This window comes from Pelobates fuscus, chromosome 9 (assembly GCF_036172605.1).
Source record: "Pelobates fuscus isolate aPelFus1 chromosome 9, aPelFus1.pri, whole genome shotgun sequence".
In the NCBI taxonomy this organism is placed as follows: Eukaryota; Metazoa; Chordata; class Amphibia; order Anura; family Pelobatidae; genus Pelobates; species Pelobates fuscus.
The window spans coordinates 140,479,365-140,505,938 of NC_086325.1; the positions used below are offsets into that span (position 1 = coordinate 140,479,365).

Sequence of the window (26,574 nt, forward strand, 5' to 3'; positions counted from 1 at the left end):
TGAGCAGTAGCCCACACTGCAAGACATTTGATTATATTTCTGTGTTTGTCTGTTTTCATACAGATACAATATTACAGACAGTAACACAGTGCAGCTGGAACGTATATAGATTTGGTTGCTGGAGTCCATATCCACTGTTACACTCATTTACACCAGTTTGTACTTAGTATATGGATTTAGAATAACTTCACCTTGTATTTGTATTTTTACTTTTACTTTTTACATTTATTTTTATTTTTATTTTAATTTCTATTTTTATTTATTTTTTGGCTTAGTCTTTTGGCTTGTTTAACCTGTTACTAATTTGAGATTGGGAAACGTGTAGATAGTTTACATACTCCAGTGTGTGTTTTAAGTATTGAGTTCATTTCTGGACTAGTACTGCTTTTTCTCTCTTTTTATGGTTAGAAGATCTCCTGGTACGTTTAGGGTTAATTCCCCTTATACACAGTTTTATTGTTTCAGAGCTCTAATGGGGAGCTCATTTACCAGTTGAGAACTTCTTCCTACCGTAAAGTATTTGTATCATTATATTTTGAGACCACAACTAAATCAACCATTTTCTCCACTCATCCAGGGTAGATTTTTCCACCCATATCTATATTAGTTTCAAAACGGTCTTAACCACCATCAAATGTTGAGGCATGCGAGTCTCTCGTTGTATTTTCTGAAATCCTCTTTCAAGAAAAATAAATTCACAAAAAAATTAAAAAAAAATAAAGTGTCACTCCAACCACTATGACCACCAAGTGGTGGTAGGAGTCTGGATGTGCAGCATTTCTGCTTGAAACACTTCACATTCAGAGATTTTTGGACTTGTGTGCTGGGGCCGTGAAACTTGGAACTTGCCAAATGTGAATTCTGTGCAAAACTTACGTCTGTCATCAGTGCGGACTGCGTGCTGGTAACAGATGTAACGATCTTCTCCTCTTGCTCTCGCCTCTGTCCATTCCTCTATGTTCTCTCTCCCGCCTCCCTCCATTACTTAAAGCTCTCCCTTACTCTACCCACTCCTTTGACCCCCCTTCCTGCCAGTTCAGAGTGCATGAATGCATTCTGAGCCAGCAAAACAGTCCAATCACAGGCTTCTCTGAGAAGCCTTTGATTGGCCACACAAGGCTCTTGCTGACGTTAGATGGATGAGAAAGCGCTAGATTACAGGTAACTTTAAACTTTTTTTTACATTTTAAGATGCTTAAAAGTAAGTAATGGTGTATGACATAAACTAGACAGGGAACTTTACTGTACTGTCAATCTGTCTGCCTGTCAATCTGTCTGTCTGTCTGACTGACTGTCTGACTGTCAATCTGTCTGTCTACCTGTCTGACTGCCTGTCAATCTGTCTGACTGTCTGTCTGACTGTCAATATGTCTGACTGTCTGCCTGTCTGTCTATCTATCTGTCTGACTGCCTGTCAATCTCTCTGTCTGACTGTCTGTCTACCTGTCTGACTGCCTGTCAATCTGTCTGACTGTCTGTCTGACTGTCTGACTGCCGGTCAATCTGTCTGACTGTCTGTCTATCTGTCTTACTGCCTGTCAATCTGTCTGTCTGCCTGTCTGTCTATCTGTCTGACTGCCTGTCAATCTGTCTGTCTGACTGGCTGCTTGTCTGTCTGTCTGTCTGACTGCCTGTCAATCTGTCTGTCTATCTGTCTGCCTGTCTGACTGTCTATCTGTCTGACTGTCTATCATTCATATATCATTATTGTACACTTATCACTTTACAGGTCACACTACAGTAACGGGAGGTTCTATTAAAGCAGTAGTTATACAGTATAGTAGATGTATATTTTATTTACTTCGCATTTACAGATGTACATTTTACATGTTACATGATAGTACAGGGGAGATACAGCAAGCACAGTAGTTATACAGTGTATGTATATTTTATGTATAGCGTTAACGGGTGTACTTAGCACTTTATAGTTCACATTACGGGGTGGGGAGTACAGTAAGAACAGTATCTATATTACTATATATTTAATTTATTTAGTGTTAACAGGTGTAGTTAGCACGTTACATGTTACAATAAACTAGATGGGGTACGGCAAATGCAGTAGTTATACAGTGTATTTATATTTTATTTATATAGCGTTAACAGGTGTACTTAGCACTTTACACGTTATACCACCGTAGTGAGAGGTACAGTAAGTGCTGCAGTTATACAGTGTATGTATATTTTATTTATATAGCGTTAATGGGTGTACTTAGCACTTTACACGTTATACCAGTGTAGAGAGAGGTACATTAAGTGCTGCAGTTATACAGTGTATGTATATTTTATTTATATAGCGTTAACGGGTGTACTTAGCACTTTACACGTTATACCACCGTAGTGAGAGGTACAGTAAGTGCTGCAGTTATAAAGTGTATGTATATTTTATTTATTTAGTGTTAACGGGTGTACTTAGCACTTTACACGTTATACCACCGTAGTGAGAGGTACAGTAAGTGCTGCAGTTATACAGTGTATGTATATTTTATTTAAATAGCGTTAATGGGTGTACTTAGCACTTTACACGTTATACCAGTGTAGAGAGAGGTACAGTAAGTGCTGCAGTTATACAGTGTATGTATATTTGATTTATTTAGTGTTAACGGGTGTACTTAGCACTTTACATGTTATACCACCGTAGTGAGAGGTACAGTAAGTGCTGCAGTTATACAGTGTATGTATATTTTATTTATTTAGTGTTAACGGGTGTACTTAGCACTTTACACGTTATACCACCGTAGTGAGAGGTACAGTAAGTGCTGCAGTTATACAGTGTATGTATATTTTATTTAAATAGCGTTAATGGGTGTACTTAGCACTTTACACGTTATACCAGTGTAGAGAGAGGTACAGTAAGTGCTGCAGTTATACAGTGTATGTATATTTTATTTATTTAGTGTTAACGGGTGTACTTAGCACTTTACATGTTATACCACCGTAGTGAGAGGTACAGTAAGTGCTGCAGTTATACAGTGTATGTATATTTTATTTATTTAGTGTTAACGGGTGTACTTAGAACTTTACACGTTATACCACCATAGTGAGAGGTACAGTAAGTGCTGCAGTTATACAGTGTATGTATATTTTATTTATATAGCGTTAATGGGTGTACTTAGCACTTTACACGTTATACCACCGTAGTGAGAGGTACAGTAAGTGCTGCAGTTATACAGTGTATGTATATTTTATTTACATAGCGTTAATGGGTGTACTTAGCACTTTACACGTTATACCAGTGTAGAGAGAGGTACAGTAAGTGCTGCAGTTATACAGTGTATGTATATTTTATTTATATAGCGTTAACGGGTGTACTTAGCACTTTACACGTTATACCACCGTAGTGAGAGGTACAGTAAGTGCTGCAGTTATACAGTGTATTTATATTTTATTTATATAGCGTTAACAGGTGTACTTAGCACTTTACACGTTATACCACCGTAGTGAGAGGTACAGTAAGTGCTGCAGTTATACAGTGTATGTATATTTTATTTATTTAGTGTTAACGGGTGTACTTAGCACTTTACACGTTATACCACCGTAGTGAGAGGTACAGTAAGTGCTGCAGTTATACAGTGTATGTATATTTTATTTATATAGCGTTAATGGGTGTACTTAGCACTTTACACGTTATACCAGTGTAGAGAGAGGTACAGTAAGTGCTGCAGTTATACAGTGTATGTATATTTTATTTATATAGCGTTAACAGGTGTACTTAGCACTTTACACGTTATACCACCGTAGTGAGAGGTACAGTAAGTGCTGCAGTTATACAGTGTATGTATATTTTATTTAAATAGCGTTAATGGGTGTACTTAGCATGTTACACGTTATACCAGTGTAGAGAGAGGTACAGTAAGTGCTGCAGTTATACAGTGTATGTATATTTGATTTATTTAGTGTTAACGGGTGTACTTAGCACTTTACACGTTATACCACCGTAGTGAGAGGTACAGTAAGTGCTGCAGTTATACAGTGTATGTATATTTTATTTATATAGCGTTAATGGGTGTACTTAGCACTTTACACGTTATACCACCGTAGTGAGAGGTACAGTAAGTGCTGCAGTTATACAGTGTATGTATATTTTATTTATTTAGTGTTAACGGGTGTACTTAGCACTTTACACGTTATACCACCGTAGTGAGAGGTACAGTAAGTGCTGCAGTTATACAGTGTATGTATATTTGATTTATTTAGTGTTAACGGGTGTACTTAGCACTTTACACGTTATACCACCGTAGTGAGAGGTACAGTAAATGCTGCAGTTATACAGTGTATGTATATTTTATTTATATAGCGTTAATGGGTGTACTTAGCACTTTACACGTTATACCACCGTAGTGAGAGGTACAGTAAGTGCTGCAGTTATACAGTGTATGTATATTTTGTTTATTTAGTGTTAACGGGTGTACTTAGCACTTTACACATTATACCACCATAGTGAGAGGTACAGTAAGTGCTGTAGTTATACAGTGTATGTATATTTTATTTATATAGCGTTAATGGGTGTACTTAGCACTTTACACGTTATACCAGTGTAGAGAGAGGTACAGTAAGTGCTGCAGTTATACAGTGTATGTATATTTTATTTATTTAGTGTTAACGGGTGTACTTAGCACTTTACACGTTATACCACCGTAATGAGAGGTACAGTAAGTGCTGCAGTTATACAGTGTATGTATATTTTATTTATATAGCGTTAACGGGTGTACTTAGCACTTTACACGTTATACCACCGTAGTGAGAGGTACAGTAAGTGCTGCAGTTATACAGTGTATGTATATTTTATTTATATAGCGTTAACAGGTGTACTTAGCACTTTACACGTTATACCACCGTAGTGAGAGGTACAGTAAGTGCTGCAGTTATACAGTGTATGTATATTTTATTTAAATAGCGTTAATGGGTGTACTTAGCATGTTACACGTTATACCAGTGTAGAGAGAGGTACAGTAAGTGCTGCAGTTATACAGTGTATGTATATTTGATTTATTTAGTGTTAACGGGTGTACTTAGCACTTTACATGTTACCACCGTAGTGAGAGGTACAGTAAGTGCTGCAGTTATACAGTGTATGTATATTTTATTTATTTAGTGTTAACGGGTGTACTTAGCACTTTACACGTTATACCACCGTAGTGAGAGGTACAGTAAGTGCTGCAGTTATACAGTGTATGTATATTTTATTTATATAGCGTTAATGGGTGTACTTAGCACTTTACACGTTATACCACCGTAGTGAGAGGTACAGTAAGTGCTGCAGTTATACAGTGTATGTATATTTTATTTATTTAGTGTTAACGGGTGTACTTAGCACTTTACACGTTATACCACCGTAGTGAGAGGTACAGTAAGTGCTGCAGTTATACAGTGTATGTATATTTTATTTATTTAGTGTTAACGGGTGTACTTAGCACTTTACACGTTATACCACCGTAGTGAGAGGTACAGTAAGTGCTGCAGTTATACAGTGTATGTATATTTTATTTATTTAGTGTTAACGGGTGTACTTAGCACTTTACACATTATACCACCATAGTGAGAGGTACAGTAAGTGCTGTAGTTATACAGTGTATGTATATTTTATTTATATAGCGTTAATGGGTGTACTTAGCACTTTACACGTTATACCAGTGTAGAGAGAGGTACAGTAAGTGCTGCAGTTATACAGTGTATGTATATTTTATTTATTTAGTGTTAACGGGTGTACTTAGCACTTTACACGTTATACCACCGTAATGAGAGGTACAGTAAGTGCTGCAGTTATACAGTGTATGTATATTTTATTTATTTAGTGTTAACGGGTGTACTTAGCACTTTACACGTTATACCAGTGTAGAGAGAGGTACAGTAAGTGCTGCAGTTATACAGTGTATGTATATTTTATTTATTTAGCGTTAATGGGTGTACTTAGCACTTTACACGTTATACCACCGTAGTGAGAGGTACAGTAAGTGCTGCAGTTATACAGTGTATGTATATTTTATTTATTTAGTGTTAACGGGTGTACTTAGCACTTTACACATTATACCACCATAGTGAGAGGTACAGTAAGTGCTGTAGTTATACAGTGTATGTATATTTTATTTATATAGCGTTAATGGGTGTACTTAGCACTTTACACGTTATACCAGTGTAGAGAGAGGTACAGTAAGTGCTGCAGTTATACAGTGTATGTATATTTTATTTACTTAGTGTTAACGGGTGTACTTAGCACTTTACACGTTATACCACCGTAATGAGAGGTACAGTAAGTGCTGCAGTTATACAGTGTATGTATATTTTATTTATATAGCGTTAACGGGTGTACTTAGCACTTTACACGTTATACCACCGTAGTGAGAGGTACAGTAAGTGCTGCAGTTATACAGTGTATGTATATTTTATTTATTTAGTGTTAACGGGTGTACTTAGCACTTTACACATTATACCACCATAGTGAGAGGTACAGTAAGTGCTGTAGTTATACAGTGTATGTATATTTTATTTATATAGCGTTAATGGGTGTACTTAGCACTTTACACGTTATACCAGTGTAGAGAGAGGTACAGTAAGTGCTGCAGTTATACAGTGTATGTATATTTTATTTATTTAGTGTTAACGGGTGTACTTAGCACTTTACACGTTATACCACCGTAATGAGAGGTACAGTAAGTGCTGCAGTTATACAGTGTATGTATATTTTATTTATTTAGTGTTAACGGGTGTACTTAGCACTTTACACGTTATACCAGTGTAGAGAGAGGTACAGTAAGTGCTGCAGTTATACAGTGTATGTATATTTTATTTATTTAGCGTTAATGGGTGTACTTAGCACTTTACACGTTATACCAGTGTAGTGAGAGGTACAGTAAGTGCTGCAGTTATACAGTGTATGTATATTTTATTTATTTAGTGTTAACGGGTGTACTTAGCACTTTACACGTTATACCACCATAGTGAGAGGTACAGTAAGTGCTGTAGTTATACAGTGTATGTATATTTTATTTATATAGCGTTAATGGGTGTACTTAGCACTTTACACGTTATACCAGTGTAGAGAGAGGTACAGTAAGTGCTGCAGTTATACAGTGTATGTATATTTTATTTATTTAGTGTTAACGGGTGTACTTAGCACTTTACACGTTATACCACCGTAATGAGAGGTACAGTAAGTGCTGCAGTTATACAGTGTATGTATATTTTATTTATATAGCGTTAACGGGTGTACTTAGCACTTTACACGTTATACCACCGTAGTGAGAGGTACAGTAAGTGCTGCAGTTATACAGTGTATGTATATTTTATTTATATAGCGTTAACAGGTGTACTTAGCACTTTACACGTTATACCACCGTAGTGAGAGGTACAGTAAGTGCTGCAGTTATACAGTGTATGTATATTTTATTTAAATAGCGTTAATGGGTGTACTTAGCATGTTACACGTTATACCAGTGTAGAGAGAGGTACAGTAAGTGCTGCAGTTATACAGTGTATGTATATTTGATTTATTTAGTGTTAACGGGTGTACTTAGCACTTTACATGTTACCACCGTAGTGAGAGGTACAGTAAGTGCTGCAGTTATACAGTGTATGTATATTTTATTTATTTAGTGTTAACGGGTGTACTTAGCACTTTACACGTTATACCACCGTAGTGAGAGGTACAGTAAGTGCTGCAGTTATACAGTGTATGTATATTTTATTTATATAGCGTTAATGGGTGTACTTAGCACTTTACACGTTATACCACCGTAGTGAGAGGTACAGTAAGTGCTGCAGTTATACAGTGTATGTATATTTTATTTATTTAGTGTTAACGGGTGTACTTAGCACTTTACACGTTATACCACCGTAGTGAGAGGTACAGTAAGTGCTGCAGTTATACAGTGTATGTATATTTTATTTATTTAGTGTTAACGGGTGTACTTAGCACTTTACACGTTATACCACCGTAGTGAGAGGTACAGTAAGTGCTGCAGTTATACAGTGTATGTATATTTTATTTATTTAGTGTTAACGGGTGTACTTAGCACTTTACACATTATACCACCATAGTGAGAGGTACAGTAAGTGCTGTAGTTATACAGTGTATGTATATTTTATTTATATAGCGTTAATGGGTGTACTTAGCACTTTACACGTTATACCAGTGTAGAGAGAGGTACAGTAAGTGCTGCAGTTATACAGTGTATGTATATTTTATTTATTTAGTGTTAACGGGTGTACTTAGCACTTTACACGTTATACCACCGTAATGAGAGGTACAGTAAGTGCTGCAGTTATACAGTGTATGTATATTTTATTTATTTAGTGTTAACGGGTGTACTTAGCACTTTACACGTTATACCAGTGTAGAGAGAGGTACAGTAAGTGCTGCAGTTATACAGTGTATGTATATTTTATTTATTTAGCGTTAATGGGTGTACTTAGCACTTTACACGTTATACCACCGTAGTGAGAGGTACAGTAAGTGCTGCAGTTATACAGTGTATGTATATTTTATTTATTTAGTGTTAACGGGTGTACTTAGCACTTTACACGTTATACCACCGTAGTGAGAGGTACAGTAAGTGCTGCAGTTATACAGTGTATGTATATTTTATTTATTTAGTGTTAACGGGTGTACTTAGCACTTTACACGTTATACCACCGTAGTGAGAGGTACAGTAAGTGCTGCAGTTATACAGTGTATGTATATTTTATTTATTTAGTGTTAACGGGTGTACTTAGCACTTTACACATTATACCACCATAGTGAGAGGTACAGTAAGTGCTGTAGTTATACAGTGTATGTATATTTTATTTATATAGCGTTAATGGGTGTACTTAGCACTTTACACGTTATACCAGTGTAGAGAGAGGTACAGTAAGTGCTGCAGTTATACAGTGTATGTATATTTTATTTATTTAGTGTTAACGGGTGTACTTAGCACTTTACACGTTATACCACCGTAATGAGAGGTACAGTAAGTGCTGCAGTTATACAGTGTATGTATATTTTATTTATTTAGTGTTAACGGGTGTACTTAGCACTTTACACGTTATACCAGTGTAGAGAGAGGTACAGTAAGTGCTGCAGTTATACAGTGTATGTATATTTTATTTATTTAGCGTTAATGGGTGTACTTAGCACTTTACACGTTATACCACCGTAGTGAGAGGTACAGTAAGTGCTGCAGTTATACAGTGTATGTATATTTTATTTATTTAGTGTTAACGGGTGTACTTAGCACTTTACACATTATACCACCATAGTGAGAGGTACAGTAAGTGCTGTAGTTATACAGTGTATGTATATTTTATTTATATAGCGTTAATGGGTGTACTTAGCACTTTACACGTTATACCAGTGTAGAGAGAGGTACAGTAAGTGCTGCAGTTATACAGTGTATGTATATTTTATTTATTTAGTGTTAACGGGTGTACTTAGCACTTTACACGTTATACCACCGTAATGAGAGGTACAGTAAGTGCTGCAGTTATACAGTGTATGTATATTTTATTTATATAGCGTTAACGGGTGTACTTAGCACTTTACACGTTATACCACCGTAGTGAGAGGTACAGTAAGTGCTGCAGTTATACAGTGTATGTATATTTTATTTATTTAGTGTTAACGGGTGTACTTAGCACTTTACACATTATACCACCATAGTGAGAGGTACAGTAAGTGCTGTAGTTATACAGTGTATGTATATTTTATTTATATAGCGTTAATGGGTGTACTTAGCACTTTACACGTTATACCAGTGTAGAGAGAGGTACAGTAAGTGCTGCAGTTATACAGTGTATGTATATTTTATTTATTTAGTGTTAACGGGTGTACTTAGCACTTTACACGTTATACCACCGTAATGAGAGGTACAGTAAGTGCTGCAGTTATACAGTGTATGTATATTTTATTTATTTAGTGTTAACGGGTGTACTTAGCACTTTACACGTTATACCACCGTAGTGAGAGGTACAGTAAGTGCTGCAGTTATACAGTGTATGTATATTTTATTTATTTAGTGTTAACGGGTGTACTTAGCACTTTACACATTATACCACCGTAGTGAGAGGTACAGTAAGTGCTGCAGTTATACAGTGTATGTATATTTTATTTATTTAGTGTTAACGGGTGTACTTAGCACTTAACACATTATACCAGTGTAGTGAGAGGTACAGTAAGTGCTGCAGTTATACAGTGTATGTATATTTTATTTATATAGCGTGGTGTACTTCGCACATGTTACACAGATGACTGAGGCACAATGGGTGCACTAGTGACATTGTGTGTGTGTATAAAACACTACTGTCTGTTTACATAACACTGTACAGGATTCCTTACAGTACAGGTCATACATTAGGAATACTAGTTACATCTGTATATTACATTAGTCTACACACTTTTATTATTTGTCATGCTGTCACAACGTATACAATTACAAAAATTACCTCCCAAAAAATTATCATTTTAAAATATGTATTTTGTTCAAATCATGAAGCTAAGTACTAGGTAAGTGTATCATATGAATTGGATAAAGGAATGATATCACTGTATATTCTTCACGTTTTAGCTGGCCAAAAGGCTTTCTACATTATTAACCCTTTAGTAAACCTCACCTTACAGCGCTGAAACACCAGCTAATCAGATCCTCAGAGTTTTTGGAATTAACATTTAAACTGAAATGAAAAGGATCTTAAGGACTTAAAGGATATTCTTTATTAAATGACCTTTTTTGAAGCAGTGATTTTACCTATGACACAGTAGTAGGAAAATATTTAACTTCCTAAGTTCAAATAGCACCAGACCAGTGAAGAGCAGGAGGGAGTAAGCTTCCAATGCAGTATGAACCTGCCAGAGACTGGTCACTCACCCTGCACAGAATAGAGTAGAATACTAAAGTTTTTCACTAAAGTAAGAATTCAAAGTGATTTCAAAGTGGATTTTAAATTTAAGACCAAAGTAGCCAAACTGAGAGCAGAACTATCTTAGAGAATGTTTCCGGTTTGGCTGTTTTTGCCTTGAATTTAAAATTCCATTTAGTAAATAACTCCAAAACTGTCTGGTAAAATGATCACCAGCGGTCGGTATTCCTGACAGGAACTCTGTCCCCGTTACCTTTGGCAGATTCATGTTGATTGTGAGTTGTGCAGCCCTCTTGAACCACGGCCAGGATGTTCTGCGTAAACACAACTTGAGGTAATGTTTTCAAACACACGGAACAAAGGTTGTTGTTTCTGGAACACATACAGAAGTCAGAAGATGTACAACTAACTGCGAGAACTGACAACAAGTGTCAGGGACTCTCCAATCCAGTTCTGTGTTATAAGGGGTGTTTTCAGGCCAAGAGGTGGAGTTGAGATAATCTGCTTTTCTGGAGAAAATTGAGATTGGAATCATCATGCCGGTATAATTAGATTTTCTAGATAACTATTTCGGTGACGGTAGTATGTAAGGCAAACTGGAAGTCACTTGCAAAGTATGTTCGTCCGCAGGGCATAGTCAGAGACTAGGATTGGTCCTTTTGTTAGGACAACCAGTTGTACGAACAGAATTGTTTTTTTCAAGATTCCTTTTAGTTTTTTTCAGGATTGGCAGGTTTATAATTACTTTGGAAACGAATCCTAGTTAACTAAAATAAATAAAATTAAAAAGTGCACTTTAAGAAAGTAACACCTGCTCCTTCAACAAAACCAGGGGACACCGTAAAACTCTGAGATGCAAAAATCACCACATCGTTTAATTATTCATTCATTTATTCAAATACTTAAAAACTAGAAAAATCCAAATCTACATATACCCTGCCTTTAATTTTAAAGGACACTCTAAACACTTTTGTGTTACAGAGCTATGTTACAGTGCTGCCACTCGAACTATGTGTTCCCTATTAAAGGGACGCTATAGTCACCAGGAAAGCTACATCTTAATGTACATAATGGCCCATAAGTCTCTACTCATTCAGCACAGTGTCAGATTCAGATACACTGGATACATAAGATATATGGATGGGTAGGGACTTATGGGCCATTGTTGTTGTTCTGGTGTCTACAGCCTGTCCCTGGAGGCTTTTTAATGGAAACACTGTCTTTAGAGAGAAAATGCAGTGTTTACATAGCTGCCTAGTAACACCTCTAGTGGCAGTCACTCAGACGGCAACTAGAGGTGCTTCCTGGGTCAATGCTGCACAATGTGCAGCACTGACGTTCAGCATGGAGACGCTGAACGTTCCTCATAGAGATACATTGAATCAATGCATCTCTCTAAGGAGATGCTGATTGGTGCCACGTTGTGTTTTTCCGTGGTGTGTATTAGCCACCCAATGACAATCTCAGCCAAGATTAGGAGCGTGGACAAGGCCATCGCTGGCAGACTTGCGGGGTGCTGAAATGAAAGTAAGTTTTAACCCTATTTAAAAGGGCTAAGGGGGGTAGTCCACCTAACATATGTTTTTGAAACTATACACATTAGTATTTCTGACCCTAGTTTAACCCCTTAAGGACTGGACTTTTTTTGCGATGTTGTACATTTGCGACCAGGCATCTTTTTACACTTTTGTGGTGTTTGTGTTTAGCTGTAATTTTCCGCTCTCTCATTTACTGTTCATATACAAATTATATATTGTTTTTTTCAGGACAAAAGGGGCTTTCTTTACATACCATTATTTATATAATCTCATGTAATTTAATTTTTAAAAAATGAAAAAATATGATGAAAAATTGAAAAAAAATACATGTTTTTTGACTTTTATGTGAAAAATCTTTTATTCATCTACAAAAGCGAATGAAAAAAACTGCTAAATAGATTCAAAATTTTGTCCTGAGTTTAAAAATACCCAGTGTTTACATGCTTTTTGCTATTTTTTTGCATGTTATAGGGCTATAAGTACAAGTAGGATATTGCGGTTTCAAAACATATATTTTTAAAATTTATCAATAGTGACATTGTAACACTATTATCTGTCATAAATCGCTGAATAACACCCCACATGTACATATTTTTTTTAAAGTAGACAACCCAGGGTATTCAATATGGGGTATGTCCAGACTTTTTTAGTAGCCACTTAGTCGCAAACACTGGCCAAAGTTAGCGTTCATATTTGTTTGTGTGTGAAAAAAGTAAAAAACTAAATTGAACGCTAATTTTGGCCAGTGTTTGTGACCAAGTGGTTACTAAAAAAGACTGGTCATACCCCATTTGCAATACCTTGGGTTGTCTTCTTTCGCAAATGGTATGCCATCATGGGGGTAATTCTCATTCCTGGGCTACCATACGCTCTCAAAGGCAACGTAACCAACCTGGTCATTTTCAATGTAAAAATATTTGACCCATATATTTGACCCTGTAACTTTCAAAAACGCTATAAAACCTGTACATGGGGGGTACTGTTATACTCAGGAGACTTTGCTGAACACAAATATTAGTGTTTCAAAACTGGAAAATGTATCACAACAATTATATCATCAGTAAACGTGCTGTTTATGTGTGAAAAATGCAAAAAAAGTCACTTTCACTGACAATATCATCGCTGTGATACGTTTTACTGTTTTGAATCACTAATATTTGTGTTCAGCAAAGTCTCCCGAGTAAAACAGTACCCCCCATGTACAGGTTTTAGGGTGTCGTAGAACGTTACAGGGTAAAATACAGTGCTAGCAAATTAAATTCTCTAGACTTTTGGCCTGGGTTGGCAGGCAGGTCCCTTAAATTGCAATCAATAAAATAACTTAATTATGTAAAAATATTACATAAATATGCACATAGAATTTAAATATATATGCATATTTATATATTTGAAGTCTACGTGTATATTTATATAATTATTTATGTCATTTTGTATATGGACATATGAATAGTTTGTATACTTTTTATTTATTTATATATACATAGATATATATACAATTTCATTCTAAGTGTATTTTGATATAAATATATATATATTAATATCAAAATACAGTTAGAATAACATTTCGTATAGATATATATTTTTTTTTTAATTTTTATTATTATTTTTAATTTTTTAAATTTAATTTAAATTATTTATTATTCGTATTTTATAATAATATATATATACAATATATATATAGTTATTATATATATTATATATATACGTGTGTAAATTAATTATAAGTGTATTTTTATATTAATATATGTACATATTAATATAAAAATACACTTAGCATGACATTATATATATGATATATAGACATATATTATATAGGTATAATATATGTCTATATATCATATATATACACATATATAATAATATTTTTTTTTTTATTCACTATAACTTTAATTTTTTTTTGATTTTACACTGGCAGGGAGACTGCCTGTCAGCACAGACAGTCCCCCTGCAGGCAGAGTCTAGGACACCTATTGTGACCATGTGGTCGCCCTGTTGGGCGATCACATGGCCACAGGGGTCCTAATCCGCCATGGGGAGACTGTCTGGGCTGCAGGCAGTCTCCCCACAACGGGAGCAACGCCGATCGCCGCCGGGGGAACGACGGCGATCGGGTAAGTACCTCTTAAATTTAGGACGGTTCAGGACCGTCGTCGGTCGGCAACGCAAAAATGCCGATGACGGTCCTGAACCGTCCCGCGTCCTTAAGGGGTTAAGGGTTAATTCGTTTGTAGGGGTTCATAAAAATACCCCTCTCAGTCTCATTACAGATTTTGCCTTTCCGCAGAAAGAGGTTTGCCATGATGCTGGCAGGTGAGCTTACACTTCGATGATCATTGCAGTGGTAGTAAAACAATTATTTAAAGTACATAGGGACCAAGGCTCAACCTCTTACTTATTAATAATGACCTATTTGGTTTTGTAACTCTTATTTGGTTTTGTTCTTTTTTGTTTATGTTAAGAAAACCACAAAATAGTGAATGTAACTGACCGAATAACAGCCTAAAAGCATAAACGATAATGTCACTCGTGCTATATTCTATTACCATGCATTCACAATAAAAAAGTTTTTTTGGGAGGGCGGAGCCTAGCCACCAAAGAGAGAAGTCGCACGCCACTGCAGCTCCGATCCAAAAGCTGACAAAATTGCAATTTTCAGGGCCATTCCCTGCTATATCGAGACCCCAGACATCAGACCCGTACACCTGACCACCATGGGACGTAAAACAAAAAAGCCCAAACAGGATCAACCTCACCTGGGGATGAACATCGGCGAAATGTGTCGCCAAGCACATGGCGCGGTCGGGCCCAAGATGACCGCGCTGTCGGGTGGTTGCTCTGATTTCTCGGACGATCTGGCCTCGTAGGAGGAAGAGACACCCTCACTCACGCCGGCTAAACCCCCGCCGATGAAGACGGACACATCCCCGGTCACACTATCGGCGTTAAAGGGCCTCCTTGCTGACCTACAGACCACCCTGCAAGCCGACATTGCCACGATCAGGGGAGGGCTGCAGGGACTAACAGGCCAAATCGACACACTAGAAACTACCACCCACTAGGACTCCCAGCGTATACAGGTGCTGGAAAGAGCGGTGCAGGACCTCCAGCGGCAAAACCAGACCCACGAACGCCGCTTTGCAACCAAAGAAGACCTACAGTGGAGGAATAATTTGAAACTCCGGCGGGGTGCCCGATGCTGTCCCCAAAGCGGAGCTGCCGCACTTGGTGCGGAGAATGATGGGGGACCTACTACCACACAAGCAGGCAAAAGCAACACCCCTGGGGGGGCGGAGCCGAACTGCCGAGGAGAGCGGTCGCAGATAACTAGAGCTCCTGATACAACACGACGGAAAACTGCCTAAACTAATTAAGAATTACCCACTAACCGCCCAAAAGATTGCTGGAACCCCCAAGAGCAATATGGGAAAGAAAAATAAAAAGCCGGGGCCGGCAAAACCTACCTCTGGGCTGACGATCGGAGATATGTGGAGGCAAGCACGAGGCCCGACGGAACCCAATATGGCGGCCCTTCATGACGGCTGCTCTGATTTTTCGGATGATCTATCCGGAGACGCAGAGGACGACTACCTACCAGCTCCAGTCATGCCACAACGGGCCAGACCCCAAGGGACGACTACCGACACTGAATTGGTGACCACAGGGGTGATGAAAGCCCTACTGGCTGATCTTCAAAAGAATATACTGGCTGATGTACATGCCCTCAGGGGAGAAATACAGGGCCTGACAGGCCGCATCAACACGCTGGAAACTTCCTCACAGAGCCACCAGCAGGACCTGTCATCCTTACAAAAGGTAGTACAGGACTTACAAGGGCAGAACCGGCTCTATGAACGCCGATTCGCGGCACAGGAGGACACCAGAAGAAGGCAAAACTTGAAAGTTAGAGGGCTACCGGACGAAATATCGGAGTCCGAACTACCGCACGTTATTCGGCGCATGATAGCAGCCATATTGCCGCATGGACAGCCCGAAGCCATCACCCCTGCGGACATATTTCGGATCCCTAAACCCCCCAGGGCACCGTCTTCAGCCACAAAAGACACCATAGTCACGTTTCGCACTGGGAGAGATAAATCTGTGATCCTCACGGCCCTACGGGGCAAAACCCCACTACAGTTCGACAACAGGGGACTAACCTTCTTTGCCGATCTGTCTAACTGCACCTTGGCCTGGCGCAGGTCGCTTCGGCCACTCACCTCCCTGCTCCGACAAAATGGAATCAGCTACAACTGGCGGAATCCCAGGACTCTCGGCGTACAACGAGGAAAGGACTTCCACCTGATCCACGACATCCAGGATGCACCGGACCTTCTGCGGACTCTGGGCATCCCACAGGACTCCCTCGCCCAAGAAGGACTTCCTCACCTGACCACATCGGACCATAATTGGGATCTGACGAAAATCAACCCGTTTGTCCCGAGAGGCTCAACCCCTGTGTCTTATGCTGCTGTCACTACCTAACACTCGTGACTCACCGTGGACTATATTCTACTCAGAAACCGCATGGATGACGCCCCAGCAGACAACCATGGGACACCTATAAGAAACACCGATTTCTCCTTGGACTTGTAATGTATATGTCTGTTTAACAGAATGCCTCCCCCCCCCCCCCCTCCAGACCCCAAGAGACCATGGACAGACCCGTTTTCAGATGACGGGCCGTATAACGGCTTTACTACCTCCCTAACACCTACCAACGAGGTCCAGCAATACAGCAATAACTCACCCACGCACACCCACCTCACAAACGACCAGACACGGACGAGCACCATTCCAGGAGCTGACGGGGAACACAAAAATACACACTGCCACACATCACGCCACACCTAACCACACACACATTCACATCAGGCCACCAATCGGGTACTGACCAAGGGAGGGCAGAGCGCACACACCAGCCCCAGGGTGCCGTCAGCTACGACAGGTACGGTCCCCCCTCACACACCACAATGTTTGGCACAGTGCATATCCCCGATCGACCCACGACAAATCTTACACGACAGCTGGTGGACCTGCAAGCCATGGTTCCCTAACCACCCACATTGAATAGCACAACGCAACTAAAGTGATAACACAATGTTTGAAATGTGCGACTGACTAGCCTACACTCGCAAACGGTAGGGAAGCCTCACTATGTTATCTATATCTGTTAAAGTTATGTATATATGTATATGGGTTTATAATGTAGTTACCTGACTATCGTTTTGAGCACCGCGCAGATCAAACCGTACCCTTTTTCAGACCTTCTCTGATCTCATCCAACGTAATTCCTAGCCTAACTGGTCTGATAGTTACCTTTAAAGCTCGTTATCTCTCACACGCCTAACATAAAATCAAGCGATAACCACTGGGGTACCCTATTGCTTAATTACATAAAAGGAACATAGTCAGAAAATAGTAGGTAGCTTAAACTGTGCAATGTAAACAAGACGCTACGTAACTTAGGAAGTGATCACAATAATATCTAGTAGGCCACCGCTCTGCCACTATTACCTGGTCACTGCTAGTATTCAGGACTCTATCTCAACTCTTTAGTTCTTGCAAAATCACCATGTTAGCCTATGGGCAGTACACATGTGGAAGTTGGGTACCCTGCCAAGGTATCAGCTGATATTCAGACTACATGAGCTGGCTGCCAACTCAGCTAAATCTGACAGGGACTCTAACCCAGGCAGTAGAAAACCCAGCGGTACACAAGCGGCAATCATCTTATTATTTGGTTTAGCACTGTAATTCTATTTAAATGCCTAGGATTTGTATAGCCTAGTATCACTCGCTCAATAGATAATCCAAACATGCTCTGCCTAGCCTGTAAGTCAAATTGAAATTAACATAACGCTTAATCAGCCTGCTACCATACCGTTTTTTGTTTTTTCTTTGTTTTTTCTTTAATGATATAACAATTTGTTATTTAATGCAAAGATCGCAGATTATCACAAGGATGTCTCATCACACCTTTTATATATAGGTGGCTTGTCTAGCGACATTTAAACCTGAGAGTTGCCATGTTGACAGCTACACTTATGGTGCAAATATAATGTTAATTGTTAATTGTAAAAAATTGTTAAAAACTGTATTAGCTCTATAGTAACACAATATCACATATAGTGCCTTCACCTACTTTAAGAGACGACAACAAAGTCGATAGCAAAGCTGTGTAATTTAACGCTGTCAGCCATACATGTATAATCACTAACAGATCCAAGCAACGACCGTGCAGATTACGCTGTCAAGCTGTATTATATGTCTATCTTGTTCAGTTAACCTTAAAAAAGTGCAATGCCCTTCATGCCATAGTGTTATACCTTTCTATGTATTATCTGGTTTGCCTCAGCTGTTGTGGCAGAACAAACTTGCCTGTTACTTATTTGCACAAATAAAATAAAGAATTAAAAAAAAAAAAAGCAACACCCCTGGACGGGCTTTTTCGTATCCCCAAACCAGCCAGAGCCCTACCGTCGGCATCAAGTGACCTGATAATCCAATTCAGGCACGGAACAGACAAGACAGCGATCCTGAAGGCAATCAGGGGTAAGCCCAACTATCGATTTGAAAATATAGCACTGGAATTTTACAGTGACTTGTCCGGCAGCACAATGGCCTGGCAGAGGACACTCAAGCCCGTTACATCACTGCTCCAACAGCGCAACATAGGGTACCGCTGGCGACTGCCCCGCATGCTCCAGGTCATACACGGAGAGACCACACACCAAATCCAGGAACTACGAGACGCAGGCACACTCCTGAGGGATTTAGGACTACCGCAGGACATTTTATTAAACCCTCAGCCACAACCCGAGCCCAGGCCCAAGCATACCTGGGACCCAAGCAAAATCGCCCCGTTTACACCACGATGAAACACAGCGACCACATGAAGCCTCGAGAGACTCCCTGACCGGGACCAATGGAGACTGAAAAGGCCCCCAAGCTTTTTCTCATTGTTAATTTAAGTTTTGTGTTTATCGTTTAGTTAGATTTGACAAGGCACACCACACTAGGAACTACATACCTACCGACAGGTTGGCGGCATCTCACATCTCATAGGCTAAACCCGGCTGACACGGCACCATACATGCCTAGGCTGGGTCCACTAAAATGCCGGCATTACGGCAGTTCCTGGCTGGTATCCCTTAAACCACACAGGCATACTCTAGATCTGCCCGGCAGTGTATAACTCGCATGTTTATAGATAAATGAGTTGCCTAATTAGCCCAATCACTTGCAGAGATGGAAAAAATAGGTATTGGAGAAATTAGACAAGGATTGTGGTCAGAAGGTGGTGCCAGTCCCACCGAAGGGCTTGTACCCGGATAAATGTTTAAATTAGAAATATTTTAATACTGGCAAGGTGACGTATTAGACAACATTGGAGTTCTGTACCTGCAAATCCCAACAGTAGTGTGATGTATATATATAGGAAAAATAGGGGGTAAAAAACTCCCCAATATCTTATACTGGTGCTCCTGCAAAATAATCAACTGACATATGTCTTTATTCAATCCTTGTTTGATAGCATGAGATCACCAGTTGAAAATCTCCCCTGAAAATGGCTAAAAGTGGTATTTGATACCGTAATGAATTTGCCAAGGGCAGAGAGAAATTCCCATATATACACATAGGCAGCAAAAAATGAGTGACGTACCTCACCGCATACCTCACCGCGTACATGCTGCCAACCATCGTGGCACGACCTGTAGTACCCACAGGAACCCAGAACATGTCTAAGCGACACACACATCAGCTCACCTTAATAAGCGATAAGCTACTCCGCTGAGACATCCACACGATACCAATCAACAAATGTCTACGAATGTATATATGCATACATAGCTCGAAGCGCGCAGGACACACCATAGGCATCGCTGCAAATGTTGTGCCACTAGCTTAACTCAGTTATAACAGACGGGGAATGTACGAAATGTTCTTGTGTCATTTCTATCAGATGTTGCATGCTTTTTGCAATCTAGTTGTTTATTTATCCATTTTTGTATAGGATGCGAAATAGGCATATGCCTTACATGGTAGCTAGCTGAAAATCGTATAATGGTGCCTCTTCCAGAATACCAAACCGTCAATCACGATTTTAGGCTCTCGAGGCATTTCAGCTATATCTCTAGCAAGACACGCAACCATAACCTTAAGCGCTTCCAGCTTACCTATAAGCGACTTTACCTACGCAGGTTAGATATAGATATATATAGATATAGCAGTATCAGAGCTTAAAATGTATAGCTTCCCTAGCTAGTACCTACTTAACCACACTCTAGCGATAGTTAACCCTTGTTATATTTACTACTCAAAAATGGGCAGGTCAGACAGGAAAGCTCACATGTTAAATGCTATGTTTACCCACTGTCTATGTTCCTCTCAACAAAATGTGAAAATGTGCCGTATATTAATTTGCCATGGTTGAATTGTTATACTTGTTACCGCTTACGACTGCTATCGTGGCTGAGTAAGCCTACTGTTATACCATGCACAACAGAAAATAAAGAATTTTAAAAAAATAAAAAATGTTTTTTTGAAAAAAAAAAAGAACATATGGACAAAATGTCTGAGTGACCGGCGAGAGCACGGAGAACTCCGCTACCACTGGTCACTTTCTGCAGCAATTTACCAAGCTGGCTTTGAGATGGGGGGGGAGGGGGGGAAACGTGCAGCCACTGAGGGAGGGGGGTGGAGAAGCGAGGAGCGACTGCAGCCAATCTCTCCCTGAGCTAAAGGCCGCTGGGATACGTGACATCATATCCCAGCGGCCAACTGCTGTGGAGAGCGGAGGAAAGCTACTACAGTGCAGCAGGACTTCTGTTTAGCAATTATATGAAACAGTAAGTCTGTGTGTAAGAGTGTGTGTGTGTGTGTGTGTGTTAGAGCCAGTGTGTGTGTGTAATAGGTAGTGTGTGTTAGAGCCTGTGTGTGTGTCTATAAGCAGTGTGTGTGTGTGTAAGAGACTGTGTGTGTGTGTGTGTGTGTGTGTGTGTTAGAGCCAGTGAGTGTGGAAAGCAGTGTGTGAGAGACTGTGTGTGTGTGTGTGTGTTACAGCCAGTGAGTGTGTATAAGCAGTGTGTGTGTTTGTTAGAGTCAGTGAGTGTGTATAAGCAGTGTGTGTGTTTGTTAGAGCCAGTGAGTGTGTATAAGCAGTGTGTGTGTGTGTGTTAGAGCCAGTGTGTGTTAGAGCCAGTGTGTGTAAGAGTCAGTGTGTGTAAGAGTCAGTGTGTATGTATGCAGTGAGTGTGTATAAGCAGTGCATGTGTGTAAGAGACTGTGTGTGTGTGTGTGTGTGTGTGTTAGAGCCAGTGAGTGTGTATAAGCAGTGTGTGTGTGTTAGAGCCAGTGTGTGTGTGTAATGGCCAGTGTGTGTATAAGCAGTGTGTGTGTGTGTGTGTGTGTGTGTGTGTGTGTGTGTGTGTAAGTACGAGTGAGTGTGTGACACAAGGGGGTTAAGAAAAGTAGGATGAAGAGACAAAAACATTAAAAATAGAATGCCAAACAGGGGATTCAATATACAAAAAGGGAAAACGAGAAAGAAAAAGGTGTCAAGATGCACAAAATAGGGTAAGAGGGGCAAAAGGGGGAATTTTAGAAAGACAGGTGAAGACAATTTTGGGGGCAGCAAAATGTGTCTTTGTCTGTGTAGACAGAAGTCCTTGCACTGGCCCTGTATAGGGATTTGAAATGATGATTTTATCTTTTGATATCAATAAAAAGCTGTGAAAAGGTTCTGGAGTGCCTCCAAGAGTCCAGACAACAGGAAACACAACATCTGGCATCAGCGTGTGTGGCATGCTGACGCTGGATGTCAAATCAATACGTGAATCTATGTGTTGGAAGGCCCTATTGGCTGCTTGTAGGAGTGGATATTGCATAATGTAAATCATACAGAAAAAGCACTACTTTCATTTGTAAACTTTGAAGGACAGCATCTGTGATCCAAATTCTCTTCAAACTGATGAAGCGATCTTGGTGCTTATACTGTCCCTTTAAGAAACTTTTATTCTCCCTGCCCTATGACTGGAGAAAGTGGTGCTCACACAGAGGCAATCCAACACTCACTTACAGGTGCAACCCTTCACATGTGTTTCACTGATATGGCATATTCCAGCCATTCAGATTCCCATGCCCAGCCACAAGGTTCCTCTCCCACTCTCCATTTCAAAAGTTTTTTCTATTGACAGCCTAAAAAAGTTTAGCTGCACTTACGGGTCAGCCTTTACTCCACATCAATTACCTACTTTTATTACCTTTAATTGCAGCTGTGACGAGACCAATCTCGCCAAATTGCATTGGAGGAGCCTGGTTGCCCGCCTGCTGCCTTTGGATTATGGACCGGCAGTTAAACAGTTAACTTTACTGTGCAGAAAGGTTTATTCATGCCTTTCTGCACAGCCGTTCGGTAGATTTAGTCTACCGCACAAACCGCTTCTATTAGCCTCCCCAGAGCCATAGGGAGCCGGCAGGCGCTGTTAATTGGCCACCCAGAAGCTGGCGTGTGCAGTCAATTGACCACCCAGTAGCTCCGGTTAACCGCAGCTTAATTGACTGTTACTGGGTGGCCGCGGTTACACTTAGCGGCCACTAGGTGGCGGTGTTATGGAGCTCCCCGGACGGGCAGCGGTGCTCAGCCCGGAATCAGTGCACTAAAAGCGGACACTTTTACGTGCAGGCACCGCTAAGCCTCCAGCCTTCCCTGCTTCTATTCGTGGCTGTTTAGCCGAACGCTGGATGGATCAGGACATTTACTAAGTGAATGCATTTAACCCAGATAGCACAGCCATGGAGCCTATTCGTATAATTAAAGACTTTGGCTCCAGGGCAATTGAACTGTGTGAATAGGATCTGAGCACTATTCGGTAGTTATGTGCGCTCAGATCCCAGTTATCTGGGGATATGTGACATGTCTGTATAAAATGTATAACATGTAACTTTGCATATTTTAAAGTATTTTGCTGTCTTTGTGTCCCCATGTGTGTAATGGCGATTTGCCTCTGTCCTGGAAGATAATTGGATTACTTCCCAATTATCTCCAGGATAGAGGGAGGGAAATTAGGATGCATTGTGGGGATGTTTTACGTCTGTGTGTCTGAATGTGATACATGTCTGTCTGTGTTACAGTCTTCCATCTGGTCCCCTAGGGGAGTGTCCACCAGGTGGGAGACCTGCATAAATACTGGGCAGGTAGCCCTGAATAAATCAGACCACTGCTTGACCCCCAACACGGAGCCTTGTCTCGTTCTTGGGGGGATTTACTATATGCTGTTAGAGACTGATTGCCAGGAGTGTAAGCCGCTTGGATGCTTTTCCTGTTCGTCTGCTAGCAGCTATTCGTGAGGTTCCAGTTCAGGAGTTTGGAGTGCTATTTTGTATGAGTTTGGTGTTCTACAGTAGATGTGCCTGTATCTCTGGAAGGGGAAGATCTTCTAAACGGCGGTTTAACCCCTTTATCCCCATGGTGCCGTTACAGCAGCATTCTGTTCAATCAGTACACTGAGGGGAGGATCAGCAAGCGTCCTTCCAGTGAGTGTTTCCTGAGTGAGAGATTCCAAAGAGGATTCTTTAACCCCTTAAGGACACATGACATGTGTGACATGTCATGATTCCCTTTTATTCCAGAAGTTTGGTCCTTAAGGGGTTAAATTATGTAACCTGCTTTTACTGAACGACAATCTACCTCCACCCAAGTACACGTGCCTCTGGGAGGATTCACTGGGGCAGGTTCTCAGCGATAAACAGTGAGCATCATCATCATCTGCTCAAACATAGAAAGCTAAGCACAAACTCCTCTAAGGATGGTACAGAACCCCCAAACGGGTACACGTCATTTATTGAAATCAGTCTAGCTCTTATTGGCGCTGCGCTACAGGCAGAGGAACTCTGTTGTATGTATGGTTAGAGTGTTCAGAAATAGTGATGTTCTAATGGGGCTTCCACTCTCCTCCACTATTCTACCCTGCAGAGTACCTACTTCATTTTACCGCTAACTAACATCTGGCTCTAAAAATATCTCTTGTTACTTTTTGAAAGCTTCTAAAATCCTGATCCTGGTCCTCTGGAAGAGCGTTCCAACAGTTTTTAGGGAAAGTCGAGGAAATATGAAGAATGACGGATATGATTGTCTCCCTGTACCAGAGACAAGAGTGGTATGGCTCTACCTGGACCCTTGGTTTTAATACATCCATGAGGATCATCTGGCATGAGTGGGGCAGCCACAGAGAGGAAGGGTGGTCTCCTCCCTACCTCTTCTCTCCTTCTAATCTCTTTTTTTTGCCCCATTCCCTTTCTTTCTTGCTGCCTCCTACCATGGGGTGCCTCCTCCCCCGTCCCTCTTTCTCCTATTTAAAGTTATTCTTAGTGAGATAGGCTTAGCGCCGGCCCTTTACACAATATTCTGGCACTAAATTATCTTTGTATTGACAGTTTTCAATAATGTTTACATGATACTGTGTATCTTTTCTTTTTTTTTTTTATATATATAAATTCGTATTACAAAGCAGTTTGAGAAGGGTTACAGGAGATACAGAGTGCATGAGTAACATTTTATAACATGGTATCAGTTAGTTTACAGAGCATGTGATGGTTTGGGCTGAAGGAGCCTGTGTAGTTTGGCTACTCAACGAGTTGATCACCGCATTACGGCATGTGATGGTTGCACCATATTTATACCATGAACAGTGTTGCAATAATAGTTGCGTGATTCAGATCCGTCTATTTTTGTAGTAGGGTGTGGACATTTTCACGGTAGTGGGTAGTTTTGGCGTTCCATTGGGGTGTATGATTTGGGTGTTATTTTGGGGGTGGGTAAGTATATCTGGTAGGTTTCTCGTGTCACATTACTTGTCGTGTGGGGTTTCCTCAGTTGAACGGGTGTTCAGTTGTGTATCTTACTTGGTAGTGACTCGTATCAGATCTCGGCGTGTAGGTCTAGTAGGGAGGGTCTGTCGTTGGGGCTTCGGGTATGAGGTTCGAGGCCTAGCTGTTAATGATGCTAACCGGTGAAGGTGAGATTAGTGGGCGGCAGAGGGTCGTGTGTCGGGGTGTATCTACGCTCGGAGCTGTCTGGATACTGTGTATCTTTTCACACATACTAATGCTCTGTTATTTTCACAGCGTGGGAAAACCTTTGTTTGTATTAAAAAACAAATGAAAACTTTATAAAGATTGATAAAAAAAAAAAAAGAAGAAACTTTTGTATCTTTAAACATTCCTCACAATGTTTTTTTTCCACACTTGTGTTTTATTATATTCAAATTCATAGAATTTTTTTATGACGCGTCTATTTCTTTTAACAGTAGACTATAGGTCACAAGGTATTTCAAACATAAAACTACAGGTTATACATTGATAAAGGGAAAATTCATGCAAAAGTTTATTTTTTTTACATGTAGTGATTATTCACTAAATGGTGCGTTAGGTCAAAATATCTGCAAAGAGTTGAATTTGATAATTTATTAAACTCTGCTATTATATCTTCCAGACAGCCACTAGAGGTGCTTCCTGCATTTTTTTTTACAGAGTTTAAGTCCATGAAACAATGTTGGACGTCCTCAATGCTTTCCTATGGGGGAACTCTAAAGCGCTCGCCATGAATGTGCATTAGGTTTTCCTAATAATGTCAGCTCTCTGGAAGAGGAGATGGATTCAGTGCCGAGGGATCACGGAGTGAAGAAAGGGTTTTGCATTCCTAACACTATAATGTTTTAAAAAAAGTAACTTTTGACTGAACAGATGTGTTACGAGAAGTTCCGACTCCATATACTGGTTAACAGGGCCGCCACCAGAAATTTTGGGGCCCCTGACAAAGCACAAGGTCTGGGCCCCCACTCCATAGTGCAGTGTGTATGTGTATGTGTGCGTGTGTGTTAGTGCAGTGGATGCAGTGTGTGTGTTAGTGTTGTGGATGCAGTGTATGTGTGTTAGTATAGTGGATGCAGTGTGTGTTAGTGTTGTGGATGCAGTGTATGTGTTAGTGTTGTGGATGCAGTGTGTGTGTGTTAGTGTTGTGGATGCAGTGTGTGTGTGTTAGTATAGTGGATGCAGTGTGTGTGTGTTAGTATAGTGGATGCAGTGTGTGCTAGTGTTGTGGATGCAGTGTATGTGTTAGTGTTGTGGATGCAGTGTGTGTGTGTTAGTGTTGTGGATGCAGTGTATGTGTGTTAGTATAGTGGATGCAGTGTGTGTTAGTGTTGTG

General features: G+C 40.2%; 1 protein-coding gene across 1 annotated transcript in view; it reads right to left on the minus strand.

The window, feature by feature from the left end:
• FPGS (folylpolyglutamate synthase) overlaps positions 1-11,243 on the minus strand; it is a 60,306-nt gene extending 49,063 nt beyond the window's left edge. Inside the window, exon 1 of the mRNA XM_063431407.1 lies at positions 11,084-11,243. Within this exon, the coding sequence (XP_063287477.1) occupies positions 11,084-11,098 (15 nt within the window). The 5' untranslated portion in view covers positions 11,099-11,243. The remainder of the gene's footprint in view (positions 1-11,083) is intronic.
• Between the last annotated feature and the right edge of the window lie 15,331 nt (positions 11,244-26,574).